Raw genomic sequence first — 23,254 nt, 5'->3', positions numbered from 1 at the left:
AGCTGCATGTTCACTGTGCCTACTGTTATCTTGCAAGAGAGAATGAAATGTATTCAGCTGTCTTGGAATAGAGAGCCTCAACGACCGCCCTTATGCAAGAGAGAATGGCAGACTGCAGGTGTTCCAAATTATCTCCAGCTCCAATCTAGAAGAAGCCAGACATATAAACTTTCATGGCTATGATCACATTCACAACCACTGGCAATGTAATCCTCACCCTGCTCTGAGATTGTAGGTGACAGATTTCTGTGAGGGCGCCCTCACTGAAGAACAACGAGTAACACATTGTTCGTCACTGAGGTTGAGGTAGGAAGATTGCTCCCTCATCACCCTGGATGGATATGGTTTCCTGCTGAGAGCCCCTCTCCCCTCTTCCTCCTCCTTCCTCTTCCAGCAGCTTGCCTGCTCTGTATGCCCTCTGCTCATTCTTCAAGTTATGCTGTATTCCGAGGGGAATGCCTATTTCTGCACCCATGTCTGGGAGCAACTGGTTTGCGCAGAAGCCTTAAAGTCAGGACAAAGTCCTTCAGCACTTGTCACACCATTCCCTGCAGACCTTAACAACTTTAAAGAACTCTGGAAAGCATGAAACACTTCTACAATCACAGCAACAGCCAGTAGAAATCAATCAGCAACTAACCCGTAAGTATTTGATGATCCATTGAAATAGTGCTGGTGCGGAGCCCTTCCTGCTGCTGAGCGCATGTTCAGTCATGCAGAATTAAGAGACGGCATTAGCTAGAATGTTGAGCTCCCAACTGGCATCGCTGACGTCAAATCAGCGTTACAATTTGATTGACATCCTGAGCTACCTACCCTGCATACTTCTGGCACACGCTCACTGCACACACACTAACGGCCTCACCAATATGCTGTCCAGTGAGACTCGCACTGGAAGTGTGTGTGCATCCCAGGGGTGCCATTTTGGATCTCAAAGTGCACTTGTAATGCCCCAAAATCAGTGACTATGAATCCAACCTTTTGCGCCCTTACTGTCTAGGCTTGCACGTGAAGATTCGCCACAGAGAAGGGGAAGGGGGTTGGGGTGGGTGGGATGGGTTCTTATGCATCTCTCTGCCAGGGGTCACTGCCTGCAAGAAAAGGAGGCAAAACATACTGTAAACTCCAGCTTAGTCTGGACTTATTCCAGGGATTCATTAATGTAACAATAGTGCTGCATGCCTCTTAAATAATTCTAGACATTGATGAGGATAGTGTTAGTATAAGTCTTGACTCGCACCAGTACCAATTTTTACCCAAATTCAAGTAAGGACCAGTGGCTAATGGATCCCTAGGTATCAACAAACCTCAGTGCCATTATTAGCTAATCATCTTCACTGAAGATAATTGTCTCATTTGTTTTGTTAATTTTTAGAAGTATTTCTATTATTAAATTGCTGTCCCTGTACTATGCATCATTTCTGACATAAAGGCAAAAGGACTCCTTAATCTTAACCCATTCTAGAAAAATTAAATGTTATAATAAACTGGAAACTTAAATAATAACACCCTTATCAAACTCATTCTTATTGAAAGGCATATGACAATTTCACTAACATTTATTAATTATTACAACTGATGTCAGTTTACACTTCAATTGACAAAATTTAATATGCAAATATTGTTTACAAAATATAGTGATATCTTGCCAAAACAATTCTTTAAATCCTTGGCCAAATTAAAACTCTATTCCACTTATCCAACTTAATTCGCAACATTTGAAGCTATATCACAAGGTTCAGTTGTTGCATTATAAGGTCGTTTGCTCATTACATTTTCCTCCTGCTTATTGGATTTCATATTATAAAATTAATTTTACACTTTGCATGACTTTGTTCACTTTCGTCCTTAAACTCTGGCCTACTGGTGCTGTAGGGAAAACTTTAACTATGTGAAATTAGAATCTACTGATAATTTTTCAACGCTTCTCTATCAGTTTTAGCTTTTCATCTTATTGCAGTGTGAAACAGTTCAAACAGTGTCAATTTTTATAAAATTTTGGGTGTGTGGAATATTCAAGAATTTGAACTTTCAAAGGTTAGAAAATTTATAAATAAACCAGGACTTTAGAAGACTTTTTTGGTTGCTGTTGCTGATCCTTAAGTTTTCTTAGATGACTATGCATCTAGCTGCATGGGGGTGGGTGGTAGAGATGTTTCTCCTATTCTATTTATTTATTCTATTTATCCTCTTATTTTCTATGTCACAAGAATGTGACTTCTTTAACACTTCAGATAGCAGAAGGTACCAATTTAATTATGCTTATACTAATAATCTTGACTTCTAAGTAACTGTAATATGGCAACATGCTAGCTCAGTATTTATCTAAAATATCAAAAATTGTACCAACAATTAAATATGTAGTCATATTACATTATTCAGATTTAAGGGGAAGTATAAATTCAGAATTGTTTTGTGGTCCGTACATTTGCAGATTCTGCATCAACTTTCAATGCTGTATGGAGAACCACTTGTATAGATCTTATAAGATTAATATTTTGCAAGTATTTCAAATGCAATTAAAGAAGCTCAGTAGTTAAAAGGTTAAATAAAATGTAGCCATTTCCTGCGAAATGCATGAAAATGAAAAGTAATTAAAGCAATCATTTGAACACCAAATCACATTAGGCTCTAAGTATAGTGTTTTAACAAATTTATATTGCACCTGTTATAGGAATGTTCATGAACCACACAAATATTTTTCTTGATACAATCTGAAAGCTATCAAATAAGAATTAATTTGCAGGGGAGGAAGAAAGGCACTGAGAACTTTTCCAGTTTTCTGGTTCAGAACTAAGTTTGAATCACCTTTTCAGGATTGGGAGGTGGTTATTTCTGGCTTTGTCCAGGGCAGAGTAGAACACTAAGGAAAGTAACTGGATAGCCCCTGAAAACTGATGCAGGGATTGTGTTGCATCATTAGTCAGTCAATTCATTTGATTGCAATGCAGGCAGCATAACACTTCATGCTGCCTGCTCATTTCCATGATCTCTGCGTCTAGCTAGTGCTAACAACGCTGCTCATTGGCTGGATGCATCAGCAGGGAACCAACATTGTGAGTGGCTAGCACCACTTAAAGCTAGCCTGTACCTCTTAAAAAGGAGGCATTGTGGCTGGAGCATGGGCTGTGAGACAATGATGGAGAGCACGGGCTCCAAAGTTTCTGAACGCAAAGTCTTGGTGGAGGAAGTGGAAAGGAGGAGAAATGTTCTGTATGAACAGGGGGACAGGAGACCACATGATCAAAATGCAGTGGGGGCAGATGGTCGTGGAGGCCAGTGCCAGCCCCGAGGACCTGGATGAAGTGCTGGAAGAAGTTCAGTGACCTCACACAAATGGTTAAGGTCAATGACAGCATTTTCAAATGTCGTGTCCTACCAACTGCACCACGAGACTCACGCACTGCATAATTCACCACCCCCATCACTCACCTACCAACAATCTCTATCAATCAAGACACATACCTCACATTTATAGCTTCACTTCACCCTCACACACTTAACACTGCTGCAAGGCCCACGCCCACATTTCACAGGTTGCACATACTGCCAGCTATTCAACCATGACAGCCACACCCAAATGCAACAAGGGAGTGATGAGCACTCCCAGCCACCAGCTCAGATACTGACACTGCACGTAACCTAAAGGATAGAGAGGTGGAATCTGTATGTGGTGAGATACTGGAGTTACGACCAGGTGAGAAGAGGTCTTGGTGGTTCCCCTCAGCCTTTGCCTGGTTTAACCGTAACAGGGTTTAATTTTAAAACACCGTGTTTTTAGCTTCAGTGAATCCTTGTTCACTGCTCCAATTGTAAGGCAAAGAAATCCGACAGGTTTCCTTAGATTTAAACAAGAAAGGTAGAAGTTCATTAATCTTAAACTCTAATCCAGTTAACAACTACAAATATGCGACGCGACCACGCTAGCATACGTACGTGATAAACACATATGCAGATAGAGACAGAAAAAGTAGAAAGAACAAAGGGGAACAGTTTGAGGCAATATCTGTTAGGTATTTACTGTCCTTTAAGTTCAACATGGAGTCTGTGGTTGCCGGTAAATCCTTCTGTTTGTTGGGCTCCAGTTCACGCTTCAACTTGTTTCATTTTTATTTATTTATTTTTATTTATAGATACAGCACTGAAACAGGCCCTTCGGCCCACCGAGTCTGTGCCGACCAACAACCACCCATTTATACTAACCCTACAGTAATCCCATATTCCCTCCTACTTACCTACACTAGGGGCAATTTACAATGGCCAATTTACCTATCATTGTCGGAGTTTTTTCTCTCTTGAGGATTATGCGTCTTCCACATGTCTGGTGGCTTGGGAAAAAGCAAGAGAGAGAAACAGCCAGGCGAGAGACTTGCTTGTTCCAGCTTCAGTTGCAAAACCTTCTTCTGAATTCAAACTGTCCTGTGGCGAGTTCAAAATACCTGGACCAGCCAGTTAGTCATGTGACCAGCTGCTATACCAGTTCTGGCTCTGTGGATGGTATCATCTTAGCAGGGCCTTGAATGCATTTCCTTACACCTTCAATGTCTGGTGATCAAAATCCATTTGAGTTAATTGGAGCAGGGAATAGTCCTTTGTCTCCACAAGCAGCATCTCTTAGTATGCAAATGTCCTTCCAGCCCAGTGTCTGGTGATCTTCAAACAAGTCATTTCTTTACTCCAGCAACAGTTCATATGACAAAGTTAAAACGCCTCATTCTTGGCAGGTGGGGGTCTGCATGACACCAGGCTTGAGTGAGCTGCAGCCAGGGCAGGGTGCAAGAGTTGTGCAGGTATCAGCTTGCCAGAAGGCGAGATCGCACATGGGTTGCACTGCAGAGGACTTAATGAGGATTTCACTGAGGGCAGCCCAGAAAAAAGGCTGATGGATATGCATAACAAAATGCTTGGTGCATTGGGAAGCCTGCCAGCAAGTCTGTGGTCAATGTCAAGGAGACTGGAGGAGTCTAGCACCAAATTGGTATGGGCTTTGCACAGAGCTTGGAGCCCATTCTTTCCAGTATGAAGGGGCGGCCAACTCCATTCACACTTATATAAAAGCAAAATACTGCGGATGCTGGAAATCTGAAATAAAAACAAGAAATGCTGGAACCACTCAGCAGGTCTGGCAGCATCTGTGGAAAGAGAAGCAGAGTTAACGTTTCGGATCAGTTCCGAAGAAGGGTCACTGACCCAAAACGTTAACTCTGCTTCTCTTTCCACAGATGCTGCCAGACCTGCTGAGTGGTTCCAGCATTTCTTGTTTTTATTCCATTCACACACTTGTGGACTGCTCAGACTGCTGAAATCATGGCTGTGGATTAAATGTGCAAAGGGGCTTGCAGGGTGTCACAGCAGTCCAGCAATTTGTCTTCCAACAGATTACAGTGATTGCTGAAGTGCTGCCCCAAGGGAGTGACAGTGGTTCCATGAAGCACAAACCTGCTGTCCTCAAGTCCTCTCCCTCAGGAAAACAGAACTCATCCTCTCAACGTTACCACTCCACCAGTGCCCTTGCTGTTGCCAGTCAGCCAGCCAGCGCAGACTGTTGCTGCCCATGCCGTGACGATGCAGTGCACAGCTGGGTCTTCTAGGCCGAGAGCTGTTAGAAGCTGTCCTGCAAGGCCATTTGCAGACTCCTCGACTGAAAGTTAGCAGCCTTCCACAAGCTATGCTGCAGCCACTGGGGTAGCACTGCATGGGAGCACAAGGACAATTAAAGGCACATGGAGATAGGCACTAAGGGAATGCACACTGGTGGTTAGTTGACTTTTACATGCAATATGGCATGACTTGATTTATAATTTTTTTTGGATTGTTTATTTTGTGTTGACTGTAGCTTATGCATTGTAGCCAAGTGGATGCTGTGATGGTCAGTAACAGAGGGAAGGTAAGGCGTGGAACCCTTGATGAAATGGAGTTGTATTTACTAATATCACACTCAGATGAGTTCTTCATGGACAGTCTGGACAGAAAGGGGCAGTCTAGGCTGTCTCCTCCCTTCCTCTTCCATCTCTTTCTCCTGCTCCTCCTCATGCTCCTGCTGCTTAGCTGCTTGATGGCAAGGGCTGTGCACTCGTGCAACATGCAGAAGACCAAAACAAAACTTGACACCCACTCTGCCGAGTACTGAAGGGCTCCTGCTGAGCAGTCCTGGCAGTGGAGGTATTGTTTCAGTATTCCAGTGGTCTGCTCAATCACATTCCATGTGGCAGCATGGCTTTCATTGTAAGCATGCTGCTCATGTGTACGTGAGTTGTGCCCCAGAGTCATCAGCCATGTCTTCAGCAGAAAGCCCTTGTCATCCAGTAGCCACCCTTTGGTTTGCTGTGGTGGCTTAAATACAGCTGGCACAGAGGACTGCCGCAGAATGAAGGCATCCATGCCTGCTGCCAGGATACCGGTCATTGACCTGCATGATTCACTGCCTATGGTCATGCACCAGCTGGACATTGAGGGAGTGGAATCCCTTTTAGTTCCGGTATAGGACAGAATTTGTATGCAGTGCCCGCAGAGCTATGTGCGTGCAGCAAATGACACCCTGCACCATGAGAAAACCTGCAATCATAGCAAAGCTGCATGCCCTCTCCTCCTGCTTGCCTCTGGCAAAAGAGAATGAAACAATCAAGGATAGTAGTGGGAAGTTGTGTGTGGAATCAGAGGAGATAGGGGAAGCGTTAAATGAATATTTTGCGTCAGTATTTACAGTAGAGAAAGAAAATGTTGTCGAGGAGAATACTGAGATTCAGGCTACTAGGCTAGATGGGATTGAGGTTCACAAGGAGGAGGTGTTAGCAATTTTGGAAAGTGTGAAAATAGATAAGTCCCCTGGGCCAGATGGGATTTATCCTCGGATTCTCTGGGAAGCTAGGGAGGAGATTGCAGGGCCTTTGTCCTTGATCTTTATGTCGTCATTGTCGACAGGAATAGTGCCGGAAGACTGGAGGATAGCAAATGTTGTCCCCTTGTTCAAGAAGGGGAGTAGAGACAGCCCTGGTAATTATAGACCTGTGAGCCTTACTTCGGTTGTGGGTAAAATGTTGGAAAAGGTTATAAGAGACAGGATTTATAATCATCTAGAAAAGAATAAGTTCATTAGCGATAGTCAGCACGGTTTTGTGAAGGGTAGGTCGTGCCTCACAAACCTTATTGAGTTTTTCGAGAAGGTGACCAAACAGGTGGATGAGGGTAAAGCAGTGGATGTGGTGTATATGGATTTCAGTAAGGCGTTTGATAAGGTTCCCCACGGTAGGCTATTGCAGAAAATACGGAAGTATGGGGTTGAAGGTGATTTAGAGCTTTGGATCAGAAATTGGCTAGCTGAAAGAAGACAGAGGGTGGTGGTTGATGGCAAATGTTCATCCTGGAGTTTAGTTACTAGTGGTGTACCGCGAGGATCTGTTTTGGGGCCACTGCTGTTTGACATTTTTATAAATGACCTGGAAAAGGGTGTAGAAGGGTGGGTTAGTAAATTTGCGGATGACACTAAGGTCGGTGGAGTTGTGGATAGTGCCAAAGGATGTTGTCGGGTACAGAGGGACATAGATAGGCTGCAGAGCTGGGCTGAGAGATGGCAAATGGAGTTTAATGTGGAAAAGTGTGAGGTGATTCACTTTGGAAGGAGTAACAGGAATGCAGAGTACTGGGCTAATGGGAAGATTCTTGGTAGTGTAGATGAACAGGTACATAAATCCCTGAAAGTTGCTACCCAGGTTAATAGGGCTGTTAAGAAGGCATATGGTGTGTTAGCTTTTATTAGTAGGGGGATCGAGTTTCGGAGCCACGAGGTCATGCTGCAGCTGTACAAAACTCTGGTGAGACCGCACCTGGAGTATTGCGTGCAGTTCTGGTCACCGCATTAGAGGAAGGATGTGGAAGCTATGGAAAGGGTGCAGAGGAGATTTACTAGGATGTTGCCTGGTATGGAGGGAAGGTCTTACGAGGAAAGGCTGAGGGACTTGAGGTTGTTTTCGTTGGAGAGAAGGAGGAGGAGAGGTGACTTAATAGAGACATATAAGATAATCAGAGGGTTAGATAAGGTGGATAGTGAGAGTCTTTTTCCTCGGATGGTGATGGCAAACACACGGGGACATAGCTTTAAGTTGAGGGGTGATAGATATAGGACAGATGTCAGAGGTAGTTTCTTTACTCAGAGAGTAGTAGGGGCGTGGAACGCCCTGCCTGCAACAGTAGTAGACTCGCCAACTTTAAGGGCATTTAAGTGGTCATTGGATAGACATATGGATGAAAATGGAATAGTGTAGGTCAGATGGTTTCACAGGTCGGCGCAACATCGAGGGCCGAAGGGCCTGTACTGCGCTGTAACATTCTAATTCTAAATGTATTTAGCTCTCTTTGAGTAGAGAGCCTCAGTGACCTCCCTCACTCAAGAGTAGGTGATAAACTTTCAGATGTTGCAGCTATATCCAGCTCCAGCCTGGAAGGAGCCAGATGCATAACACTTCTTTGCCACAATTACGTTCACAGCCACTGGCAGTGAATTCCTCATCCTGCTCTGAGGTAGCAGTTGTGACTGCAGCAAGTAGCAGATTGAGATGTCCTTAACAGAGACACATTGTCTCACACATTCTTCATTCCTGAGGTTCAGATCGGAAAATTGCTCCCTGAACACACTGACAGATATGACCTCCTGCTGAGAGCCCTTCTCCCCCTTTTCCAGCCACTTGTCCTGCTTTATGTGACATTTGTTTATTCTCCAAGTCATGCTGTATTCAAAAGAGAATGTCTACTAATGCAGCCATGTCTGGGAGCAACTGATTTGTGCAGACGCCTTGAAGTCAACAAGAAATCCTTCAGCACTTGCCACACCATTCCCTGTAAATTTTTGCAACTTGAAGGTACTATAGAAAGCACCAAATACTTATAGAATCATAGCAACCAGCAGAAGAATTCACCCAGCAACCAACCAGTAAGAAGTTTATGATCCCTTTAAAAGTGCTTGTTGCGGTGTGGAGGGGGGCATGGGGTGGTGTCATTCCTGCTGCTGTTCAGCTCTGCAAGGTTAAGAGAGGGTGTTGATTGGAGCATTGAGCTCCAAAATGGCAGCGTTGGTGACAAATCAACAATGCACACTGATTAATATCACGACCTGCCCGCTCTGCATAATTCCGATGGACATTTACTGCGCGCAGTGCTAATGTTTGCACTGATATGGTGTCCATGCAGTTCACCCCACAAGGGTACGCGCGTGCTTCGGATGCCATTTTGGAGCTGTAAAGGGACTCATTGCACCTGTAAAACAGGTGCGAGCAAGACTAATTTATTATTAGGTATCACGGAAGGTGGGAAATAGCAATTTAGTTTGAATTGTAGTGACCAATTTTACCGACTTCTGTACTGTTGACTTTCTGTTCCAGTTTACTGTTTCTGTAAAATGTTATTAGCTTCTGGCTGAACAATCACTTGCAATTCTGTAGCTGCCTCCACGTGCAGGAAGATGTCTTAAAGCTCCTTACAATTCAGGGTATGATGTATCAGACCCAAGTAGTAGGGAAAAAATGGAGAAGGTTATTGTGAGGGATCAAAGGCACATTGAAGAAAAGGGTTTTGAGGAGATTTTTGAAAGGTGGGAGAAAGGTACAAAGACAGGAGAACTGGGAAGGAAGCACCAGATCGCAGATGTATAATAGCTAAAAAAGCAGCTCACAATGATGGTGGAACAGAAAACAAATTATCATTTGGTGTTAAAGGAAAGGCGGCCCCATGACAGAACTTGAGGCAGGAGGTGATCACAGTGTTAGGGAGGAGTGAATCCATGGGGTGATCTGAAAGTGACTATAAGGATTGTGAAGTCAATTCCATGAGGCATGGGAAGCTAGTGGAGAAGACAAAGCTTTTAGAAATGCAGATGAGGATTATGGGCTGCAGCATTTTGCATGAGTTGAACCTTATGGAGGATTAGTACAGAAAGGTCAACTAGCAGAGTGTTGGATCAAACCACAAAGTGGTGAAGGAATGGACTAAGTTTTAGCAGTGGGAACAGGCATTGTAGTGGCAATGGAATAAATAAATGCATTTATATAGCACCTGTGATGTCTTCAAAACATCCCAAATTGCTTAACAGGCAATTAATTACTTTCTAAAGAGTAGCCAATGTTGTTTGGTAGGCAAACAAGAAAATTTGATCACAGAAAGATCTCACAAACAGCAATGAAATGAATGACAAATTAACTTGTTTTGGTGGTATTGATTAAGGGATTAGTGTTGGCCAGGACACTGCTAGAATTCCCTTCTGTTATCTGCAAAGTGCCAAGGGAGCTTTTGCATCCATCTGAACATGCAGGCGTGGCCTCAGTTTAACATGTCATCTTAAATACAGTATCTCCCACAGTGTAGTACTCCATCAGAACTGCACTGAAGTATCAAGCTAGATTAAGGTGTTCAGCTGCTGGTGTGGGACCTGAACTCAAATGAATTGACAATTGGCCAGGTCAAGGGGATAACTCCCTGGTGTCCTGGTCAATATTTATCCATCAACTAACATCACCAACACAGATTATCATATTGCTGTTTGTCGGATCTTGCTGTGCACAAATTGGCTGCCATGTTTCCTACATCAGAACAGTGACTACACTTCAAAAATACTTAATTTGCTGGAAAGTACTTGGGGGTGTCCTGAGGTCATGAAAAGCATTATATAAATGCAATTTTTTTTCCCTTTTCTAACTCAGGTAGGGATGCTACCGCTGAGCCAAGCTGATACTTTGAAGAAGGTGGAAGTGGACACTTGGAAGAAAGCTGTCTTGGTAATGGTTCAGTTGTGGGGAAGGGAAGTGAGCTTCGGGTCGAACAGATGACCAATTTCCCACATTTTCTGAAAGACTGATGTAACACCCAGGACGTTGATGTAGTCTAGGATAGAGACATGTAGGTGCTCATGGGAGCCAGATAGGAGGGTTATAGTTTTGCTGACATGAGGCTAAAATAAATTTTGGCTTATCTAATTGTTGATGTCAAGCATGCAGTTGGCACTTGTAGCAACTGCCTTCAGATTGATATAGGAGGCAGAGAGGTAGAGCTGTGCATCCTCAATATATGTGTAAAAGATGACCCAACTTATGTAGATGATGGGGAGTAGGAGACCACAGGTGCACCCCTGGAGGTGAATGTGTAAGTAGAGGGGTAAAGGTCATTAAAGACAAGGTAGAAGTTTCTCCTCATCTCAATCCTAAATGATCGACCCCTTATCCTGAGACTGTACCCATATTCTAGATTTCCCAACTAGGGGAAACAACATCTCAGTATCTACCTTGTTAAGCCCCTTCAGAATCTTGTATGCTTCAATGAGATCACCTCTCATTCTTCTAAACACCAGAGAGTATAGACCCAATTTACTCAGCCTGTCATCATAGGGAAACCCTCTCATCCCAGGAACCAACCTAGTGAACTTTTGCTGTCCGCCTCCAATGCAAGTATATTCTTCCTTAAATATGGAGACCAAAACTGCGCACAGTACTCCAGGTGTGGTCTCAACGAAGCCCTGTACAATTGTTGCAAGACTTCCTTATTCTTGTACTCCAATCCCCTTCCAATAAAGGCCAACATGCTATTTCCCTTCCTAATTGCTTGCTGTACCTGCATGCTAACTTTGTATTCCTTGTAAAGCCTGGCTCGGGTATAAAATTAAAACCCGACCCGAGCCCAACCCAACCACAGCCAACCCAAGCCCAACCTGGGCCCGAGTCCTTCAGTTTCTTTTCATACCCGACCCGACACAAAAATATCAAACACCAACCCGAAAATATCAAATATGTTATTAATACAGAAAAGTAAAATCACATCAAAATGTAGATTAAAAAGAAAACAATACAAAACAAAACCCAACCACAGTCAACCCGAACCCGACCCGGGCCCGAATGCTAGATACCGAATGTAGACCCGACCCGACCTGAACCTGACACATGTAGTCGGGTTCGGGTCAGGTAGCCAGGCTTTAGTTCCTTGTACAAGTGCACCCATGCCCTCTGAACATCAATATTTAGAAGTTCCATGTCTTTTAAAATGTATTCTGCTTTTCTGTTCTTACTACCAAAGTGAATAAGCTCCTACTTCTTGACATTATACTCCATCTGCCACCTTGTTGACCATTCACTTAACCTGTCTATATCTGTTTGTAACCTCTTTGTGTCCTCCTCACAGTTTACATTCCCACCTAGCTTTGTATTGTCAGCAAACTTAGATACATCTTGGTCATTAATATTGATTGTAAATAACTGAGGCCCCAGCACTGATCCTAGCGGCACTCCAGCTTGTCAACTTAAAAGTGCTCCGTTTACCCATGCTCTCTGCTTCCTCCGTTAACCAATCCTCCATCCGTGTTAATATAGTACCCCCAACTCCATACGCCCTTAGCTTGTGTATTAACCTTTTTTGTGACATCTTATCAAATGCCTTTTGGAAATCCAAATATACTACATCTTCTGGTTCTCCTTTATCTACCCTATTAGTTACATCCCCAAAAAAACTAATACATTTGTCAAACATGATTTTCCTTTCATAAAACCGTGTTGACTTTGTCTGATCATACTATGCTTTTCTAAATGCATTGTTAAGACTTCCTTAATAAAAAGATTTCAGCATTTTCCCGACAACTGATGTCAGGCTAACTGGCCAGTAGTTCCCTGCTTTCTCTCCCTCCTTTGTTGAATAGAGGTGTTACATTTGCTAACTTCGAATCTGCTGGAGCCATTCTAGAATCTAGGGAATTTTAGAAAATCATAACCAGTGCATCCACTATCTCTGCAGCTACCTCTTTTAGGACCCTAGAATGTAGGCCATCAGGTCCTGGGGATTTGTCAGCTTTTAATTCTTTTAGCTTTTCCAATAGTTTTTCCATGCTGATATATTAATTACCTTGAGTTCCTCACTCTTATCTGCCCTTTGGTTCCCCTCTGTTTCTAGTATATAATTTGTGTTTTCTGCTGTGAAGACAGACACAAAATATTTGTTCACCATCTCTGCCATTTCCTTGTTCCCCACGATCATTTCTCCTGTCTCTGCCCCTAAGGGACCAATGTTTATTTTCGCTAATCTTTTTATATACTTGTAAAATCTCTGACAATCCATTTTTATATTCCTGGTTAGTTTACACATTTCCTATTTTTTCCCTTTTTATCAACTTTTTGGTTGTCCTCCGCTGGTTTCTAAAACACTCCCAATCCTCAGGCTTACTACTATTCTTTGCAACATTCTAAGCCTTTTTTAATCTAATACCACCCTTAACTTCCCAAGGACGCCACAGATGGATTTTTCTTGAGTTTGTGTTTTTTTATGGAATGTATTTTTGTTGAACATTTTGAATTGTTTCTTTAAATGTTTCCCGGTGTTTATTTACTGCCATACCTTTTACCTAATAAACCTTAGCCAATTCTGCTCTCATACCTATATAGTTGGCATTATTGAAGTTCAAGATTCTTGTGGGACTGGAGTATGTCGCTTTCAAACATAATATGGAATTCAGTTGTATTATGATTACTTTTTCCCCCAGATAATCTTCAGCTATGAGATTACTAATTAAACCTGCCATATTGCACAATACTAGATCTAAAATAGCTTTATTCCTAGTTGGTTCCACAACATATTGTTCCAGGAAACTGGAAATTTATCTTCCAGTCCACCTTTGCCAATCTGATTTGTCCAGCCTGTAGGAAGATAAGTCCTCCACAATTATTATATTGCCTTTGTTACCAGCTCCAATTGTTTCTTGCTTAATGCTCTCTCCAGTGCTGTTCAGGGTGCGACAAACTACTCCCATCTGCGTTTTCTGACCCTTTTTATTCCTAATCTCCACCCATATTGATTCTACTTCCTGATCTTCTGAACCAAGATCCTTTCTCACTACTGTCCTTATATCATCCTTTACTATGAGGGCTACCCTTCCTTTTCTATTCTTTCCGTCTTTTCGAAATGTTGTGTACCCTGGAATACTTACTTCCCAACCTTGGTCACCTTATAACCATGTCTCTGTAATGGCGATTAGATCCAAACCATTTGGGCTGGATTTTCATTATGGAGGCGGGAAACAGGAACCACTTCTGGTTTTTGGTCTGAAATCTGCCTCCCATGGAAAGCTGGTTCAGATGGCAATTTTCAAGTGGGAAAGCCCTTATTTGATATGGCAACAGGTTTCCTGTCCTCTTAGAGTCAGTGGGATTAAAATTGGCAGTGGGTCAGATCAAGTGTGGGGCTCATGTTGACTTCCCAGCAGCCATCAATGAGGCTGCTGGTTGTCCTGAGGGAGAGATCTGTCTTTCACAGCACCAGAGGGAAGCAAGATATCACAGGGGAGCTGGAGGCCTGGCACTAGGGGCAGAGCAGACCATCGCTTTGTTGATGTCCACCTGGATCTAATGCTAGAGACCATGAGGAAGAGGCGGGAGGTCCTCTTCCTGGAGGGTGGCAGGAGAAGGCCACCTTGTTGTGCAGCAGGGGCCCTGCTGATTGTTATCCTCCTCCGCCCCTCTTCATCCTCCTCTCTTACCTCCTGCTCCTCCCCCAATGAACTGTCTTTTTCCATGGCCTCATTGTCCTCAAGGTACACACCTCTCTGGAGGGCCATGTGAGGGAGAGTGCAGCAGACCACTGCAATGACCAAGACCCTTGCAGGAGGGTATTGGAGCGTGTCACCCAACCGATCCAGGCACCGGAATCGCATCTTCACAAACCAAATGGACTGCTCAATGGTTGGTCATAGAGTCATTACAGCACAGAAGGAGGCCATTCTGCCCATTGAGGCTATGCCGACTCTATGGAGAGCAATACAATCATTACCATTCCCCAGCTGTATCCCCATAGCCCTGTAGGTTTATTTGCCTCAAGTGACCATACAATTTCCTTTTGAATTCATTCGTCATCTCTGCTTCCACCACCATCCTAGGCAGCAAATTCCAGATCATTACTATTTTCTACATATAAAACTTTTTCCCTCTCATCACCTCCACACCACCGCCACACCCCACCACATCTCCTGCCCAAAACCTTCAATCTGTGTCCCTTAGTCCTTGTACCATCTACTAATGGTACAGCTTTTCTTTGTCTCCCCTGTTCAAACCTATCATAGCCTTCTACACCTCTATCAAATCTCTCCTCAATCTCCTTTGCTCCAATAATCATAGTAAATATCTAATTAGTAGCTGAGTCGGTGGCATTGGTTGTTTTGCCTCTGTGCTTCTGTCTGGAGCTCACATAGAGGGGTCAATAGCCACCTTTTCAGGGATTCCCCTTGGAACCAGCCATGCATTTTGGGGGATAGCGTGAAGGACCAAGGCAGCCTGGACTGGTGGAGTATGAAGGAGTCATGGCAGATGCTAGAAAAGCAAGCACACACATAAAGGAAGCTCTTGTTGTGGTTGCAGACTAGTTGGATGTTGAGGGAGTGGAATCCCTTCCTGTTGATGGATCTTACTGGCTGGTGGCTGGGTCCCTTGATGGCCACATGAGCACAAGTGATGATGCCCTGCATCTGGGGAAATCCAGTGATGGAGATTGAACCCAAGACCCTCTGTGCCTATGCAGGCCCATCTGTGTCAAAGTGGGTGTAGTCTCTGCCCTCCTGAAAAGGGCATCATGACCTGTCTTATGGCCTAAGGAGATGTCGACTGCGAGACGCCACCTTGGTCCACAGCTGATCACTGGAATGACCCAGTTGCACAGACGTTTATGTCAATGGAGACCTTGAAAGCTGTAGGTAAGGGACTGCCATGGGGGCCATGAGGCATCATGTCATTGTGGATCAGAGCACACAGGACAAATCGGGGGCTCTGACACAAATTTTCAGATCCTCTCTGGCCACAGGAGAGGTACCAGAGGATTGGAGGACAGTGAATGTGGTACCATTATACAAGAAGGGTAGCAGGGATAAACCAGGTAATTACAGGCCGGTGAGTCTAATGTCAGTGGTAGGGAAATTACTGGAAAAAATTCTGAGAGACAGGATTAATCTCCACTTGGAGAGGCAGTGATTAATCAGGGATAGTCAGCATGGCTTTGTCAGGGGGAGATCGTGTTTAACAAATTTGATTGAATTTTTCAAGGAGGTGACTAGAGGTGTAGATGGGGGTAAAGCAGTTGATGTAGTCTACATGGACTTCAGTAAGGCTTTTGATAAGGTCCCGCATGGGAGATTGGCTAAGAAAATAAAAGCCCATGGAATCCAGGGTAATTTGGCAAATTGGATTCAAAATTGGCCTAGTGGAAGGAGGCAGAGAGTGATGTTAGAGGGTTGTTTTTGTGAATGGAGGCCAGTGACCAGTGGGGTACCGCAGGGTTCGATGCTGGGACCCTTACTGTTTGCAGTGTACATTAATGATTTAGACGTGAATATAGGAGGTATGATCAGTAAGTTCGCAAACGACACAAAAATTGGTGGTGTCGTAAATAGTGAAGAGGTGCAGTGGTTAGCACTGCAGCCTCACAGCTCCAGCGACCCGGGTTCAATTCTGGGTACTGCCTGTGTGGAGTTTGCAAGTTCTCCCTGTGTCTGCGTGGGTTTCCTCCGGGTGCTCCGGTTTCCTCCCACATGCCAAAGACTTGCAGGTTGATAGGTAAATTGGCCATTAGCAATTGCCCCTAGTATAGGTAGGTGGTAGGGAAATATAGGGACAGGTGGGGATGTGGTAGGAATATGGAATTAGTGTAGGATTAGTATAAATGGGTGGTTGTTGGTCGGCACAGACTCGGTGGGCAGAAGGGTCTGTTTCAGTGCTGTATCTCTAAACTAAACTAAACTTGCGGCAACTGAAGAAAGCCTTAGACTGCAGGACGATATAGATGGGCTGGTAAGATGGGCGGAGCAGTGGCAAATGGAGTTTAATACTGAGAAGTGTGAGTTTATGCACTTTGGGACGTCTAAAAAGGCAATGGAATATACAGTGGATGGTAGGACCCTAGGGAGTACAGAGGATCAGAGGGACCTTGGGGTGCTTGTCCATAGATCACTGAAGGCAGCAGCACAGGTAGATAAGGTGGTTAGGAAGGCATACGGGATACTTGCCTTTATTAGCCGAGGCATAAAATATAAGAGCAGGGAGGTTATGATGCAGCTGTATAAAATGCTGGTTTGGCCACAGCTGGAGTACTGTGTACAGTTCTGGTCGCCACACTATAGGAAGGATGTGAGTGCAGAGGAGATTCACCAGGAAGTTGTCTGGGCTGGAGCATTTCAGTTATGAAGACAGACTGGATAGGCTGGGGTTGTTTTCCTTGGAGCGGAGAAGGCTGAGGGGGGACCTGATTGAGGTATACAAAATTATGAGGGGCATCGATAGGATAGATAGGAAGAAACTTTTTCCCTTAGCAGAGAGGTCAATAACTAGGGGGCATAGATTTAAGGTAAGGGGCAGGAGGTTTAGAGGGGAGTTGAGGAAGAATTTTTTCACCCAGAGGGTGGTTGGATTCTGTAACACACTGCCTGAAAGGGTGGTAGAGGCAGGAACACTCACAACATTCAAGAAGTATTTAGATGCGCACTTGAAAGGCTGTAACATACAAGGCTAAGGGCCAAGTGCAGAGAAATGGGATTATTTAGGACGGGTGCTTGATGGTCGGCGCAGGCGCATTGGGCCGAAGGGCCTGTTTCTCTGTTGTAAAACTCTATGACTCTTACTGAGACCATCTGCCTGGATAGGCGCAGCCTCCTACGTACTGGCGGTCCATCATTTGCAGATAGCTGATTCTTGGGCTGTACACCTGATGTTTTGGGTAGCACCTTCATCTCCTTGCAGCCCTCTGCTGTGTTCTGGCCTCCAGCTGTCCAGGAGATTGCATCTGCTGCAGCTCATCCTGGCTGCTCTGTCCAATGTCAGAGAAGCCTGTTCCCATTTGAACTCCCTTAGCTGAGGTTTGTACATTCACCAGACTTTCCCCTGCCAACCCCTGCTGCCTCTGCTATATTTCAATCAGCCCTTCCCAAGTCCTTATGGCCCTCCAAACTGTTCTCGTTTTTAGAACCCTGTCATATTCCCCCCATGGCACCTTCCCTGTTCTGACCTTTCAAAAGTTGTGAACTGATACTGACAAGCCTGTTAATCAGCTTTTGACTGAGCTCAGCAGGCACTTAATAGGAGGCGTGTGTCCGACCTGTTCCTTGCTGCCGGCATCCCTTTAAAAAATGGCATTGCGTTCCAGAGGCGGCAGGTCCCATCTTCAAATCGCTCTCACCTCCATTCCCACTACTACGATCAAGTGAGGAGGGGTTGAACGGCTTCCCTCTTTTCCCTCTCCTTGTTTGACCACAACAGGTTTAATTCTTTCTTAAAGTGGATGTACTGGCCAATTCAGTAAGTGTTTGATTACTTACTTGCTGTGATCATAACAAGAACCAATCGGACAGGTTTTTTTGAGTTAACAAAGAAAGAAGTTAACTTTATTGTACCTAAACTGAACTAATGAAAATAATAAACTACGTGCCAACTTTCACTCACACGCGCGCGCACACACACACACACACACACACACACACACACACACACACACACTAGGGCTGGGATTTTACAAAGCTCCCGATGTCGGGCTCCTTGGTGGGGGTGGGCGGGGCTGGTGGGGGCCGGAGGATTGTTCCAGCAGCAGCCCGCCAACGGAGCCCGACGTCGGGAGAGCCAGGCCCGATCTTCCCGGCGGTGGTGAGGCTCCATGGCGGCCCCCCCACCCCCACCCCCACCCCCCCCCCCGCAGGGCAACAGGACCTGGATTCAAATATTCAAATTAGCAGAATGCATACATTTAAATAAAATTGACTCTAATCTTTGCGTCGGGCTGTGATCTTCTGAGTGGCGGCCAGCACTCACGCGCCTTCACTTTCTCGCCTGGAGAAAGCAGACGCCGCAATAGTGGGGAAGAGGGGAACTTAAGATTTTTAGTGTGGGGTGGAGGGATGATGGGAAGGGGTGGCCTGTGCACTTCGATCAGTTTGGTGCGGGGGGTGGGAAGGTGGGGTGAAGATCAAGTGTGGAAGGAAAGTGCTTTGGTGGAAAGGGAAGAGGGCAAATAATGAATTCCCTTGTTATTGGAGGGTGGGAAAGGGGTGGCAGATTTTTAACCAGTACAGTGGGGGGTTAAAACTTCCAAAATTTTAATTAGACAACAGGATTTTAAAAATGGCACCAGCGCCTTTGCACAGGCAGCTGACGCCATTGTCGGCATCAGAGAGCCTGCATCCCTCCACAAGATTGGTTTGGGGAGGGCAGCCCGACCAGCATATTATTGTGGGTTGCCGCGAGGAAGATCGTGGCGGCATGACGGTGCATTTTTCGTCCACTGCTGCTCCCAGCAGCGGGTGGATAAAAACCAGCCCTAGATCTTTACACACACATAGAAGTAGGGTACAGAGTGGGGAAAGGTAGATTCATTGAGTTAGAGTCCATAGAAAAAAGTCTGTGGAGTTTGGTGATTCAGCTGGCTTCTAGCTGAATTCGGTGGTCCTGAGGCTTGTAGCTTGAAGAGGTAGGTGACTGGTTCGATGGGTCTCTTGGAGACAGTGACGCGGATGATTTCCTCCAACGGGGTTTCTAATTGTAGCTGGATTATGCAAAGGTGGTCAGTTAACAAGCAGGATTTGAAGCTGGAATGGAGAGAGAGAGAGAGAGAGCCATACTTGGGTCTGCACGTGTCAGAGACCAGAAGCTTTTCCTGTCTACTGCAGAAAGACACAAGCGTAAAACCACAGATGGGGAGGGGCTTATCACATGACAGTCACCCAGTGATTCAAACATGGTAGCAGTGTTTCTCTTCTTGCTAAAAAGAACATGTAGTTCCCTAAAACTTCCTGGGTCTTGATCCTCCTGGGATGAGCAGCCATTTTGTCTCTACCTCACAAGCCTTGCAATGTAGGATACAGTGTTGCAAATTAGGTGGCCATCCTAAGCTGCCAGCAAAGTCATCTTTTTTTATGTTCTTTTTTAAATATCTTCAAAAAATATAAATTTAGATCTCCAGTCAGTGGTTTAAAGAAAATTATCATTCAACAAAGCAAGTTGGTGTGCCACCGCACTCAGTGGGCTTTGAAAATCCGGTCATTTGGGTTGGATTTTGTGTAATAGGCAAGGCTCACGACAGTGCGCCAAAGAGGCAGGGTAACCCCACCTCTGCATTTTTGTGGCCCCCCCCCCCCACCCCCCGGAGCGATCCTTCAGTGTTTTTAAATGTGAGTTTCAGGAGGCGGGATCCCTGTCCCTTTAAAAATAGGGATCCCGCCTCCCTAAGCTGCCAGCCAATCAGAGAGCCGACAACTCAGCAGTATCAGCATCGCCGCCAGGAGCGGTGGCCACTGTCGGTACTGCAGAAGCCTCAAAGAACAAAGAAAATTACAGCACAGGAACAGGCCCTTCGGCCCTCCAAGCCTACGCCGATCCAAATCCTCTATCTAAACATGTCGCCTATTTTCTAAGGGTCTGTATCTCTTTACTTCCTGCCCATTCATGTATCTGTCTAGATACATCTTAAAAGACGCTATCGTGCCCGCGTCTACCACCTCCGCTGGCAATGCGTTCCAGTCACCCACCACCCTCTGCGTAAAGAACTTTCCACGCATATCACCCCTAAACTTTTCCCCTTTCACTTTGAACTCGTGTCCCCTTGTAATTGAATCTCCCACTCTGGGAAAAAGCTTCTTGCTATCCACCCTGTCTATATAAGGGCGGCACAGTGGCGCAGTGGGTAGCACCGCAGTGGGTAGCACCGCAGCCTCACAGCTCCAGGGACCCGGGTTCGATTCCGGGTACTGCCTGTGTGGAGTTTGCAAGTTCTCCCTGTGTCTGCGTGGGTTTTCTCCGGGTGCTCCGGTTTCCTCCCACAAGCCAAAAGACTTGCAGGTTGATAGGTAAATTGGCCATTATAAATTGTCACTAGTATAGGTAGGTGGTAGGGAAATATAGGGACAGGTGGGGATGTTTGGTAGGAATATGGGATTAGTGTAGGATTAGTATAAATGGGTGGTTGATGGTCGGCACAGGCTCGGTGGGCCGAAGGGCCTGTTTCAGTGCTGTAGCTCTAATCTAAAAAAAAAAAACCTCTCATGATTTTGTACACCTCAAACCCAGGCCCAGCGGTGGAACCCTGGACAAAAGGTAGGTGAGGTGGGGTCACCAGGGCCAGTCCAGAAGACCCTGGTGAGGGGGTGCTCTTGAGCACCAGGGGGAGGGGTGGGTCCCGAGGTGTGAATTGGTGCCTGGCAGGGGTCCTCCATGGACCACAAATTGCCCACAGAGGAGGAACTCTCCCCCACCCCCCCCAGCCCACAGGGAGTGCACCTTGTTTTACAAGGTGACCTCCTTGCGCAGCAGAGGCCCCCCATCCCTGCTGCTGGTAAGATCCCAACAGCGGCAGGAAGAGGCCCCTAATTAGCCGTTTAATAGGCCACTTAAGGGCCTCAATTGACCTCTGGGCAGAAAGGCCATAGTTGACCTATCCCGCCCCCAGGAAGATCGCTGGGCGACAGGCCCTCTAACTGCCCCCGGCCACCTGCCGCGATACTCCGTGCTCCCCCTGCTTCCAATCCCGCCTTGGGCGGGCCCGTAAAATCCAGCCCTTTATCTCTATTTGTGCTGCTAGTTCATCTATCTTATTACGAATGCTTTGCACATTCAGATAAGAAGCCTTCATTTTTTTTGCAACTGCTCTTTGCATGGACCTTATTCGCTGATGCACTATTACAGTTAAATTTCCTGTCCCACTCTGCTTGTCTTTACCTAAATCGCTACACTGCTCTGTTGCCTCGACCTTTGTCTTTAGATTTCTAAATCTCCCTTCACCTGAGCCCTCCCCCCACACTTTCAATTTAAAGCGTCATATAAAGATTAAGAAAATGCTGGAAAGAAGTAAGGCACAAATTAAATCAATTATAATAACATTGATATCTGGAGTGATTTAGACACTTGAATCTAGTTATACAATTCGCCAGGACACTGATCCCAGTCCTATTTAAGTGGAGCCAATCCCAACGGAACAACTCCCTCTTTCCCTGGTACTGGTGCTGTTTAAGCTGCACATTTAATTCTCTAATCTGCTTAACCCTATGCCAATTAACACATGGCTCAGGTAATAATTCAGAAATTATTACCTTTCCAGGTAACTCTCCCTCTCCCTGATAGTCCACAATGTCTGCAGCTCTGATTCCAGCTCAGCAACTCTACATGTTGCAATTGCAGCACACCACCTGCCCTGCCATGCCTGTCCAACCTTATTTATTTATTTGAATAGTTAACTAGTTGCTAATTTAGTAAAGTAATAGCAAGTTACAGTCTCCTAGCTTGGAGACAAAACAGGTCACCAGCTCCTGGAGGTAAAACAAAAAGACTAAAAAGCAATACCTCCTTCCCCCTCTCCAGAGATTTCTCACTTGCACCAAATTATCGACTTTAGCACTCAGTTAAATAAAGCACTCTGTGCAGTAGCAAACAGTGTCGACTTATATAAAGACTCACACCCAAGTTACAACTGTTATGTCATTTAACACCTATTCAGGTAACTACTTTCAGCTGATTGACAGTTAACTGCCACTGACAGCAGTTTCTGTTAACTACATACATACTAGTTTGTTATTTCTTCTGCAACCTTAATGTTCTAAATCAGATTCTCAAGGTTAATCTAAATTACAGTTTGAGAAATAGTTACCAGTGAGATTCTACCTACACCAAATGTATGACTTTTGCCCTCAGTTAAACAAAGCACATTGTTCACTTATCACTCTGTGCTCCACACTCGAAGGAAGTGAAGTTGTCATGCAGGAGAGCATTTAGTGAACAGTTGATGTGGGTAGAAGACTAATGGTATAGAAATGGCAGAGAATGGGATTTATAACAACTTCTTTAGGTAGAAAACGGAGCTGGGAATTGAGGAATAGGGAACTTTGAGAGATAGAGAAGGCAATGGCAGTCTTATGGATGGACTGAATCTTGGACACAAAAGTTGACATCTTTGCATTTAGCTTTTGCAGTGAAATCGTGGTTGTGAAGGTGGAAGGATGGAGCTAAGAAAACCTTGCACTCACAGTAGGGAATTTTATGCTCTTGCCTGTGCCGGGTTTGGAGGCATGGGAGCATTAAATCAGAAAGAATGGTGGCGGGGAGGGTTCCCACCACCATCCCGCCTCCTCCAAAATTTAGGCCGGGGCGGGTAGGCCTATGAACAGCCTTCCCGCCCCACAGTCAATTGAGGCCCTTAACTGGGCAATTAACCCCCAATTAAGGGACTCTTCCCACCACAGCCACAATTACCAATGCGGCGGGTGGCCCTGTAGCGGGAA

General features: G+C 45.1%; 1 protein-coding gene across 17 annotated transcripts in view; it reads left to right on the top strand.

Annotated features, from left to right (window-relative positions):
- rfx3 (regulatory factor X, 3 (influences HLA class II expression)) overlaps positions 1 to 23,254 on the top strand; it is a 651,544-nt gene that overhangs the window by 495,143 nt on the left and 133,147 nt on the right. For 16 of the 17 annotated variants that reach the window (XM_068030220.1, XM_068030223.1, XM_068030214.1 and 13 more), the window contains one exon: positions 10,689 to 10,763. The exons of the other annotated variant lie outside the window; for it this stretch is intronic. In XM_068030220.1, the coding sequence (XP_067886321.1) occupies positions 10,689 to 10,763 (75 nt within the window). The remainder of the gene's footprint in view (positions 1 to 10,688; positions 10,764 to 23,254) is intronic. 17 annotated transcript variants of the gene reach the window in all.

This window comes from Heterodontus francisci, chromosome 4, assembly GCF_036365525.1.
Source record: "Heterodontus francisci isolate sHetFra1 chromosome 4, sHetFra1.hap1, whole genome shotgun sequence".
Classification (NCBI taxonomy): domain Eukaryota; kingdom Metazoa; phylum Chordata; class Chondrichthyes; order Heterodontiformes; family Heterodontidae; genus Heterodontus; species Heterodontus francisci.
The sequence above is the reverse complement of the archived record's forward strand: the minus strand, read 5'-3'. Positions and strand labels throughout refer to the sequence as shown.